Here is an 11,166-nt window from a genome sequence, read left to right on the forward strand (position 1 = left end):
AGATGTTTATGTATTAATGAAAGAAGCATAAACAATAAGTGGGAAGCACTGGAAGTCCTCCTACTGACAGAACATTACTTTCTAATTGGGAAAGCAGACTTAAGGGGATAGCTGACAGGATTAGAATATTGTCAGGGATGAACATAACACAAGATAAAGACTGCCAAGGCACAAACTGAAATACTATTGGTAAGAGATATAAAAGGCACCAAAAAATCATTCTACAGGTATGTTAGAAGTAAAAGGAAGACTAAGGAAAACATGGGTCTCTCACTGAATGGGGTGAAGCAGCTAAGAACAGAGAATGTGGAGATGCCAGAAGTATTTAATTTCTCCCCTTCTCCTCCCACTTCAGGCTTCACAAAAAAGATGTGTCCAGTCAGCAACAAGGATAAAGAGATAAGAAACTTAGTGCAGGGAAAGCAGTTAGAGATCACTTAGATAAGCTATATGAGATTCATCCAAGAGTACTCAAGGACTTGGCTGAGGTAACTGCAGAGCCATTGTCTGTTATCCTTGAGGATCCATGGAGGTCAGGCAAGGTTCCAGATGACTGGAAAAGGGTAAATATGGCATCTGTCTTTTAAAAAAGGGAAACAAGGAGGATTCACAGAATTAGATAAGTCAGTCTAACTTCAATGCCCAGAAAGAGTCTATTTCTAAGCATGTAGAAGAGAACAAGGTGGACAAGATCAGTCAACACTGATTCATCAATAGCAAATCTTGCTTGACCAATCTGTTTTCCTTCTATGACAAGGTAACAGGCTCTGTAGATGGGAGGGAGGGGAGGGGAAGCAATGTGATGTACCTTGATTATTAGCAAGGTTTTTACAGTATCTCAAAACATTTTCATTAGTACAACCAGGGGGCCAGGGCACCGAAGAGTGCTGCAAGTTCCTTTGAAGGGTGTGACAGGGTATGAGGAGGTAAGCAGATAAATGAAGATTCAGGTTCAGTCCCTGCCTGGCAGTTTCCCCCACCCACTCTGCCTGGAAGTAAGCACTGTAATAAAGAAATAGTTATTGAAATGGGATGTTGCTCAATTCACAAACGTTATGGAGGAGGCCTCAAGCCTAAAAAGGTTAAGAACTACTGGTCTAGATGAAAATACAGTAAGGTGAATACATAACAGTTAGAATCACTGTGCTCAAAGAGCAGTCATCAATGGCTTAGCATCTAAATGGGAGGAGATGTCAAGTAGTTCCCAAAGTGTCTGTCCTGGGTTCAATACTGTTTAATGTCTTCATTACTGCTTCAAAAGATGGAAACAGGTGTACACTAAATTTGTGGATGACACCAAGCTGGGCAGGTTAACAAGTACATTTGAGGAAAAGACTGGGATTTAAAATGACACTGGTAAATTAGAGAAATGGTTTAGAATTAATTGGATAGAATTTAGTAAGGACAAGTGCAAAATCCTGCACATAGAACAAGACAAGCAAATGCACAAATACAAATTAGGGAATGCCTGGATAAGGCTACAACATTGCAGAAAAGGACCTGAGGATTATGGTGTTATTGCAAGCTGAAAAGGACTTAACTACAGGCTAGAAAGGGCTGTATTAACAGGAATGCCAAATGCAAGTCACAGGAAATGATTCTTTAGTCTAGCACTGGTGAGGCCTCACCTGCAGTACAGTGTCCTGTTTGGACACCAGACCTCATGAAACATGCAGACAAACTGGAGAAGGAGAAAGGGGGGAATTTTTAGTAGTCTAAGATACATGACTTACTAGGAAATGTTTGAAGAACTTCAATTATTTAGCCTGAAGACAAGAAAAGTGAGTGGGATTGATAACAGTCTTCAGATATCCAAAGGGTGGTAAGAGAGGACGGGGATGGACTAATTTTGTGCACAAAAGGGAAAGGACAAGAAGTAGTGGTCTTAAATCACAGCAAAGGAAGTTCAGATTGGATATCAGGAAGAACTTTCTAGTCCCACAGAGACGCCCAGTCTCAGGACTGCTAGCTGAGACTCACCACAAATGACATGATGAACAGTGCCCATGCCACTTACCTTGACAGACATATTGTGGATGTCGAGGCAGAAGGAAATCCTCTGATGGAAAGCTAGCTGGGGCTCTCGGGTAGAGTAGATGTCAATCATCTCTTTGGACTGGACGTAGCCCTTTTCGTGGTTAATGCTGGCTTCGATCACACCATCCCGGATGGCCTAGAACCAAGAGGCAGTATGATCACAGCAGCTTGATCACAGAAGTGGGCCTGCAGCTCCATGCAGTAGGTAACTGCCCAATACCAAGGAGCCTGTAATGCTAGCTGTAAAGTACAAAGTCTGGAGGGAAAAAGAGATCTTGTAGAAGTCAGCATGGGATGGGACCGGGCACTCTGAACTTTTACTAGCTGCCATAGGGCAGTGAATCTGGTTGCCCAAGTCTTGTTATTTCTTTACCACTTATGGTGAGAGACACCAATTTATTCTCAAGGCAATATCCCTTGCTAGTGACTGCTCAGGGATAATGCAGATAGAGCATGAAGACATCGATAATACTTTCAGTGTCAGAACATCCTGGTGTAAAGGCTACAGGGGCTGGGATGGCAGCAAACAGCTCAAACTCCAAAAGCAAGAAACTGAAGCAGAGACCGGTTTAGTATAGCTGGAAAGATGCCAGTTCATTCTGTTAAGAACTGGATAGTTAGCTCTGGTGTCCCTGTCTTATAAGCAGAAGGGGCAGAGGATAGATTTCCTAGATATCTCTCACCTCAGGCTTCAATCCAATGACCCACCTTGGCAACAATGAACTCTGCATCCTCTGGGCTGTCCAGCTGCAGCTTCTGAGCTATGTCAGCCAAGGAGATGCGAGAATAGGATAAACTGATCATGCGAACACCTGGATGAGAGAGAGAAAGAACAAAAGTTGGAGCAGTCCTCAGTGGGACAGGCTCCCTACCCTTGGAAAAGAACTTCTGAGCATAAGAACGCTCAAAGGCACACTGCCTCCCACTGGAGCAGTAGGCAAGCTACCCCTTTAGCTTGCCTACTGCTACTTAAACAAAGTCTATTGAGATGCGAGTGACAGCCAGGACAGGTGTAGTGAGAGATAAGATGGGGTGTCAGAGCCCCAGGGAGCTGACAATAATGGCCTCTTACCTGTCTTAATCACATTGTGCCTCAGCCGGATGATCAGGGTGTAGGTCCCATCTGCCTGGAACTTGTCCGCAAACTGATCCAGGACCTGATTGAACTTGGCCAGGTTTCCTGTCCTAACAGCTGTGGGAACATGCACAAGACCACTGAGCACAGAAAACATCTACTGAAGTCACAAAGAGCAGAAGTACAAGCCAGGAGTTATCACTCCTTGGCCTGTGATCTTCTTCTCATTGAGAACTGGAGAGAAACCCAGCAGTACCATGCAATGAATATTCAAACTCCTTCACAACAGTAAGGAACAATGTTTAAAAGTTACCATGAATGGAATTTTGGCATTTGACATTAGATCCATTAATGGTAGGCACAAAACAGAAGATAGTGCCATTTGTTAATCAAACATGTTAAAATCCAAAAGAGAGCAGAACATGATTCTGATAAATACCAGTGGGGTGGTCTCTGAAGACCAACACAAAGGTCTGGAGACCAGCCAAGGCATTAACATCCACACATCCTTACCTTGTGTCAGAAGGAAATAGGGCATGAGTGACCTCTTCAAAGAAGGCTGTCTAAACTGAAGTCTATCTGGAATCTCCCCTAGCAGTAATTCCACCACGATAAGCAGCTTGTGGACCTTCGGAAGAAAGATGTGCACAAAAGACCATGAATCCCACAGAAAACTAGGCTATGGACTGAAATCTCCTAAGGAAGCAAATTCCCCATTACAACAGGAAAAGCCATGAAGCCAGCAAGCTGCTGAGAGACCCAGATCCTACCCAACTTCTGCTTCTGCTGACGTAGCATACAATGTGGAGCAGTCCAATACTTCTCAAACCCACCTACAGCACCCACAATGATTAGGCACCCACTCACTGTCTGTTTGAAGCCAACAGCTGTGTGCTGCGGTGCCTTCCGCAGGGCATTTGTCATGGTTCTCCGTGCTTCAGAGTACTCCAGCTGAATGGCTTTGATGCGACCTGGAAGGAAAGAAACAGAACTCAGTAAGGGACAGAAATGGTTTTGAAGACCATGAGTTGGGTTAATTGATTAATCCTAAACCAGGCCCTGGAACATGGACCCCACCTAGCACTACCAAGGCTTATTATACTTTGCAGCAAGATGGACACTTTTTGTGGCACAATCCCCCATTCTCATAGTGCTTTGGTGTGGAAGTTCTGTTGTAACCTCATTTAATTTTAGAACAGAGTTTGTTAATTGAAGGTAATATGAAAAACAATATCTAATTAGCTCAGTGGCATCAGGGTTCCATGTTTTACTTGCCTTGCCACTTTCACTTTTTGGCATGCCACAGATTTTTGCACTGGCAACCTATAACTGACAGGTTGTAAGTAACTAGCAAATAAAACAGACACTTGGTTGGGATGTTTTAGCCAGCAACAATTTTGCCTTGAGCAAGGGGCTGGACTTGATGATCCTCCCAAGATCCCTTCCACTTCTGCTATTCAGTAGTTGCCCTGAGGATATCCTTCACCAATTGTCAGGGATCTGGGTTTTCTGTTCACCACAGAAAAAAGTGGAAAAACATGGATTTTTGCATTTTAAAGGATAAAAGCTTGGATTTTCTCCTTTAAAGGAGAAAACTGCAGGAAACAGTGAGTTTCCCTTTGCAGGCTGGCAGAGTTCCAGCCTGCAAGGGGCTGCAGGGAGCAGGAGGAGGGTGATCAGGCAGGGGGCCCACGTGCATCTGAGCATGCACATGCTAGCAGGCAGCCTGGAGAACAGCTCCCCCAGGTAAGTCTGGCAGAGTGGGAAGGGGTGGGGGGCAATTGAGGGCCTCATAGCAAGGCAGGGAGTTGAGCAGAGCTGGGGCTAGGGCTGCTGTGCTGTCCAGCTTGGGTAGTGAGGCTTGAGGCCCAGGGCCAGAAAGTGTAGCCGCAGGGCCCAGGCGGGGAGCGGGATAGCTCATCCGAGGGGCGGGGAGGCTGGCTCCTTGCTGCTGTGTGCACTCCCAGGGGGTACAGAAGAGGGCATATGCCCTCCAGATTTGTGCGTGGGGCAGGTGTGGGCCACCTGCTGTGGGTTTAGAGCTCCTCACCCTGCTGCCCTCCCCCCAGGGCCTCTGCAGCCCGGAGGGCAGGATTCAGCATGGCAGGGCAGAGTGGGGTGGGGAAGCTCAAGGTTGCTGCCACAAGCCCCACGCTACCATGGCAAGGCGTCCCCCTGCATGCCCGCCAGCAGCAGGGATGGTGGCATGGAGGGCACCTTGCCATGGCACCACAGGGCTCATGGTGGCAGCACCTGGCCCCACTCTGCCCTGCTGCATGAAGTCTTGCCTGCTGGGCCGTGGAGGCTCCAGGTGAAGGACAGCAGGGTAGGGAGCCTGTATCTGCAGTGCCCGTGCACAAATCTGAGGGGCACATGCCCCCTATACCCCTCCCTGGGAGTGCATGCAGCATTGGGGAGCCAGCACCCAAAGAGGGCAGCCTGCACTCCTTCCCCATGGGCTCTGCTTTGGTTGTGCCACCAGTAGGTGAGGGGAAGCCAGGCTCTGTGCTCCGCAGCAGCTAGTGCCTCCTCTTTTGGGTGGCAGCCCAGGATCAGGTACTGCTGGGTGATGCAGGGGGCTGTGGATCCGGGTCCCTGGCCCAATAGCCCTGGCAGCTGGGGGCCCCCTCTGGCAGGGCCCAGTGGGCTGTGAGTGGGGAGTGAGAGGCACTGGCATATCAGGGCTGCTCAGCACCACAAAGCAGCGGGGAGGGACAGGCACAGTTGGATCCACGTCCTGGTGAGTGAAGGGGGAGCTCTGATTTTCTATGACAAAAAACCCAAATCAAATGCTAAAATTCATAGGTATTTAGAATTTATTTCAGTATAGTGACTGAGACACTGGTAGGTTTCCAAATTGCTTTATAATCAAGAAAACACAGAAAAACATGGATTTGGGGGTTTTTAAATCAGAGAATGTATGTGTGTTTTTCTTTTTCTTTGTGTGTTTTTAAATCCAAAAATTTGCGATTTTTCAACAGAGAAAACCAGGATCCCTTCTGATTGCTAGCTCAAGCTACTGCTGTTTGAAGTAATGTACAGATGCCTGCTGTCTTACCTGTGTAGTAGAGGTACCGGGCCCACTCATTGTTATTGGCCTGCTCAGGAAACACAGATTTGGAGACAAGCTTCTCTGCCTGGTCATAGAGGTTATAGTGAAGGTAGTTTCTCAGCAGCAGGTTCAGGAGGGTAGCTTGGCCATCAGCATCATGGCGGAGGGTTGCTGTCCTCAGTCGGGCATGCAGAAAACTTCAAGACAGGGCGGGGAGAAAAGAAAACGTGTCAGAAGGAGTAAGAGCACTGCAACAGTTCCAGTCAAGGCCATGATGGCTTCACATGCAAAACACCTCTTTCATTTCAGCGAAAGAAGACTCAAGGAGAATATGGTACACAGCACTGTGACCAAACCCCCCAGACATGACAGCAGCAAGCCGTACCTCCTGACCACATCGAGTTTATTCAGGAACTCATAGATGCGGGAGTGGTAGTAGTAACACTTGGCCACCACCAGATCAAGAGCACGGCGGTTCTGGGAGCTGATCTTCTGCATCAGGTCGTCAGACACTTTCTGGGCCTGGGAAGAGAAGGAGAGAGGTCAGAGTAAGTGAGAGGGCTCAGGGAGACAGCTCCTAAGGGGACCTAAGAGAGTAATTTGTCAGAAGCATATTGGCTATAGGGACTCCTGCTAACCTAAAACCCAGAGGGACACTTTTGGAACATACCAAAGCTTCCAAGGGTGCCTCCCACCAGATCCTTTCGAGATGCAGCTAAATTAATCACAGGAAAGCCGTCCTGGAACAGCAATAAAACATGGGGTGACTAAATGGAGCTAGCAGCAATTCCTCTGCCTTCAACTTATTCTCCTTATGGGATACAGCATAAGGCTGCTCAGTTCTCATGTTCTACTACCATCAATTTATATGCTTCAAAACCAGCTTTAATAGTTTTGGTAGAGCTCACGAGGAGCCTTAAAGGCGATGGACAGTGCCCAGGCTTGCCAATCTGTTCCTGTCTGACCCTACAGCCACACTGGCTCCAAAAAAGTCACTGTGTAGGTTTCAGTACTGGGAAAGCTGCAGTGTGCACTGGCTGATGCAGCGTGCAGGACAGGCCCAGGGCTTTACCTCTGGGTATCGTTTACTGTTCATCAGGTAGATGACCAAGAGCAGCTGGAGATAGGTCTCCACTTCTGGCAGGAGAGGGGCTGATGCTGCCTTTCCTGTCCGGGGACGGAACTGCAACTCTGCTTCTGTGTCCATAGGCTGCAGGGAGAGAGAACAAAACACGCTGGATCCACAGCCATGCAGCTCTTCATTTATTCACATAGGAACTTCAACATAGATACACCATATTCACCACTGATGCCCTAGAAACTTTCCCATCCTTTCCCTGTGTGCCTCAGCTCGATCACCGCTGGGGGAAAAAGTCCAACTGGTTTCCACAGTCCAAATAATTTTGCATAGGCCTGCTGGCAATGCCAGCACAGGCACCCATGTGAGATTTTGATATACAAATGCAGCTTCCACTGGAACTGGACTTACACCCCCTCCCACATGCTCCTGAACAAACCAGTTGCATATTTGAATAAACTCAAGCCCCTGGGCTCCCTGACCTTTCCCTCCCCATCAGCACCTTCCGCAGTCTCTTTCACCATGCCCTTCTCCAACTAACCTCCTCCAGGAAGGCCAGCAGGAAGTCCCGTACAGTGCTGTTGGAGGTGAAGAAGCCATTAATGGCTTTGTGGAGCACATTGGAGTTGAGTCGGCGGGAGGTGGAGGGCAGGGCCCGCAGGGCACGGAGAACATAGCGAGGCTCCTTTCCAGATACAGCCTTCTCAAGCTGCTTCACGTGCTCTTTGATATCTGCAACAGCCCAGGGAAAACCAGGCAGGTGTCAAACTCAGGCAGGCTCTCTCACAAAGGTGGCCTTCTGAGGGGCAAAGCAATCCCAGGGGATCAAACTGTTGATGCACCTGCTCCTCATGCTGGACACACATAGGTGTGCCCATTTTTGGCAGGCATGCCACAAGCTAAATCCCAGTCTTCTTGAATGCCACTCCCAGCCCCTAGCCCTGCCCATCCTGCTGCTCTGCTTTCTGCTTCCTGCCTTGTGCTCGGTCCTACCTGAGGCTCTGCCCCGGCTGTCACTGCCTCCCGCCCAGTCTGCGGCTCCACTTCCAGCCTGACCTGCGGCTCTGCTTTCTGCTCCCCACCCCATCCACGGTGAGGCTGCCTGCCCCGGCTGTCGCTCTGCTCCCTGCCTGGTTCTGAGGCCCCGTGCTCCCTATCCAACCTGCTGTTTGGCCCTTCCTGCTGCTGTGCTTTCTGCTCCTGATCTGTGGCTCTGCTCTCCGCTTCCTCCCCGCTCTGCCACGTACCACAACTTTCACTGGAAACAGACCCCCCCCCCGCCCCAGGGGGCTGGGGGGGGTCCCCCAGGGCGCATGCGTGGTGTTCGAGTGTCGCCGAGCTGTCCCACCCCCGGGGGTGTGTGTGTGTGTGGGGGGGGGGGTCCCACGGCGCTTGCGCAGTGTCCGGCCCCCCCCCGAACCCCCTGCGGGGGTGTCTCGGGGTTCCCCCGCGCATGCGCGAAAGCCCCCCCGCCCCTCACCCTCCAACGTGACGGCGTCGAGCTCCCGCTGCGGCTGCTTCTCGCCGCCGCCCGCCGCCACTTCGGCCGCCTCCTCCTGCATCTCCACGTCCGGAGGCGGCGGCGGCGGCGGCGGTGGCTCCTCGGGCGGCGGCTTGGCCTTGTCGGCGCCGGCGCGCCGGCGAGACGCACCCTCCTGCTTCATGGCCGCGGCTGCCGGGGCCGCGCCGGGGCCGTGACAGTGCAACAATCGCGGGAGGAGGCGGCCCCGTGCGCCGCGGGGGCCGTTGGGACGAGCGCAGGCGCGGTCAGCCGATTTCCGAATCCGGGGCGCCCGCCAGTCTGACGAGTCGAGCTCCGAGTGGGCCGCACAGCACTGCCCCCAGTGGCGGGAGGGGATCGCCGAGCTCGGCCTGCAACTCCGTCCCCGCCTCTGCTTCGGCAGGCGCTCGGGCGTTTCCGTCAGCGCCCGGGCGTGACCCTCAGAGCTCGGGCGTTTCCGTCCGTATTCGGGTCATTCCGTTCCGATCAGGCATTATCTGTCAGCACTCGGGCATATTCGTCCACTATCGGGAACTTCCGCTTTCCCTCGACGGCCTCTATTCCCCAGCCCTCACCCCGCGGGCCTTTGAGCGGCAGGGCGCATGCGCAGTCCGTCCTCACCTGCGTTGGGGGGAGGGGCCGGCCTCCTGTGGAAGGCCCCTTGGTGACGGGGCCCCGCCCCTCTTCCCCCGAGCCCTCTTGTGCCGGGGCATGCTCCCTGCTGCCAGCGACCTGTTCTACTAGAGCAAGCTGCTCTGGGCTAGGGCCTGGCGGTGCCGGCCCTGAGCGCGTCCACCGCGCCCACCCGCCGTGCCGAGCTCGCCGTCTGCCAGAGGGCTCTGGCCCCAGGCAGATGCCGGGCTCTTTTCCTCTCACTCTTCCGCATGCGTCTCTGGGTCGAGTCGCACTGGGTGTCGAAGCTTCCGCGCCCGTGCGCTGTGCTGGGGGACAGCCCCCTGGGCGCCCTCATTATGAACCTGTGCCCTGCGCTCCCATCCCTGTTTCTGCGGTAGCCGGCCCAAGAATTGTGTTGGTTCGCCCTTCGTGACCCCTCTAAACACCGGGGGCGACAGCGTCTGTGCGGGCCCGCGCCCACGGTCCCGTCTACCAAATAGGGCCCCGATGTGTTCAAGGGGTAGCGGTCACTGGCTGGTGCACCCTGCTCGGGGCCCGGCTTTAAGCACTTGTTACAAATCTCTGCCCCATGCTCCAGTCCCTCTTGTCTCATTCGCTGTCTCTCCACAATTTCCTGTGCTTCTTGTGGCATCCCCTGTTAAGGGAGACTTCTCATTCTCTTCTGGGCCCAGGCCCAGCACCTTTCACAAGAGTAGGCCTGCATCTGTCTGCATGGGAGTCTCTTGCTTCCCCCAGCCTGATGCAATGCTGAGCTGGGCGGCAGCTGGGGGTGAACTCCTCCCCAATCCCAGAGAGCTGCCGAGGGGACATTAGGCTGTCCTTTGAATACTGGCCTGGTTGAGCTTATTGAGTTCCCCCTTCTGCCCACGTGTTTCAACTGCGGTCTGAAAGTACTTCAAATCTGGTGTGGCCTAGGCTCAGAAACCTACACCAGTATAACCATGTTGGTTAGAAGTGTGAGTTTTTTCCTTTAATCTGCTGACAGTGGTGTAAACTCTAGCATGAGCTCTAAGATGAAGGTGTCCTTCACTAGTAAAGTTTAGTTTGCTCCCAAACTGAGATCAAAGTTATATTGTTATTGTACAATTAGCAAATTGCCTGTCAAGAATGACAGATGAATTTCAAATAACAAAAACAAACAGATAGTTTTTCCTTTTTATATTTATTAAGTTACATATTTATAAAACAAATAAAATAGGTGGAATATTTAAAGACACCAATCCCTTCCTGCACTTGCTCTCATCCAGTGGGCTGCAGGCGGACCCGCCCACGCTGCTGCCCAGCTGCCTGTGCGCCTCTTTGCTGGGCAACCGCAGGTGAGCTCTGTGGCTCACAAAAGCCGCCTACGCCCTGAGGCTTCCTCTGCACCACCCCCGGGTGCCTCCTTCCCTACTTGGGGCTCGGGACAGAGCCGCTGCTGCTTGCCCACTGCCTCACGCCTCTGCCCAGCTCCCACCTTTCCTCAGCTCCCTCTGCTGTCCTGGGCTCGGCGCCCTCCTGGGAGGAGCTCAGGAGAAACAGCCCTGGCTCCTGAGGTTTTTCCCAATTCTGGAAGTTGGGATCATCCTGACATGGCACTAAACAAAATGCTAATGTTCAGCAAAGAAATTTCTCTGAAGACAAAAATGTTTTCTCTCTTACAGTTTTCAAGCTATTTGCATTTAAAGAGTGTTACAGACAGACAGGAGCACAGACAGATGGACTAAGCTCTTTTTTATATATATATATATATATATATATGTATATAATGCTGCAGATAATGTAGCCCCTGCAAAATGCTACAGCCC

At 51.4% G+C, this 11,166-nt stretch overlaps 1 protein-coding gene and 1 long non-coding RNA gene across 2 annotated transcripts in view; one reads left to right on the forward strand and one right to left on the reverse strand.

The window, feature by feature from the left end:
- LOC132250335 (uncharacterized) overlaps positions 1 to 6,174 on the forward strand; it is a 23,030-nt gene extending 16,856 nt beyond the window's left edge. Inside the window, exon 3 of the long non-coding RNA XR_009462007.1 lies at positions 6,094 to 6,174. This is a non-coding gene — a long non-coding RNA (uncharacterized LOC132250335). The remainder of the gene's footprint in view (positions 1 to 6,093) is intronic.
- Positions 1 to 8,971, reverse strand: part of PSMD3 (proteasome 26S subunit, non-ATPase 3) — a 12,806-nt gene extending 3,835 nt beyond the window's left edge. Inside the window, exons 1-10 of the mRNA XM_059726974.1 lie at positions 8,723 to 8,971; positions 7,784 to 7,974; positions 7,237 to 7,374; positions 6,550 to 6,686; positions 6,171 to 6,361; positions 3,980 to 4,083; positions 3,626 to 3,740; positions 3,110 to 3,229; positions 2,746 to 2,849; positions 2,018 to 2,173 (exon numbers count right to left, since the gene is read on the reverse strand). Coding sequence (XP_059582957.1) covers positions 2,018 to 2,173; positions 2,746 to 2,849; positions 3,110 to 3,229; positions 3,626 to 3,740; positions 3,980 to 4,083; positions 6,171 to 6,361; positions 6,550 to 6,686; positions 7,237 to 7,374; positions 7,784 to 7,974; positions 8,723 to 8,906 — 1,440 coding nt within the window. The 5' untranslated portion in view covers positions 8,907 to 8,971. The remainder of the gene's footprint in view (positions 1 to 2,017; positions 2,174 to 2,745; positions 2,850 to 3,109; positions 3,230 to 3,625; positions 3,741 to 3,979; positions 4,084 to 6,170; positions 6,362 to 6,549; positions 6,687 to 7,236; positions 7,375 to 7,783; positions 7,975 to 8,722) is intronic.
- Positions 8,972 to 11,166: the final 2,195 nt, after the last annotated feature.

Source organism: Alligator mississippiensis, chromosome 4 (genome assembly GCF_030867095.1).
Source record: "Alligator mississippiensis isolate rAllMis1 chromosome 4, rAllMis1, whole genome shotgun sequence".
In the NCBI taxonomy this organism is placed as follows: domain Eukaryota; kingdom Metazoa; phylum Chordata; order Crocodylia; family Alligatoridae; genus Alligator; species Alligator mississippiensis.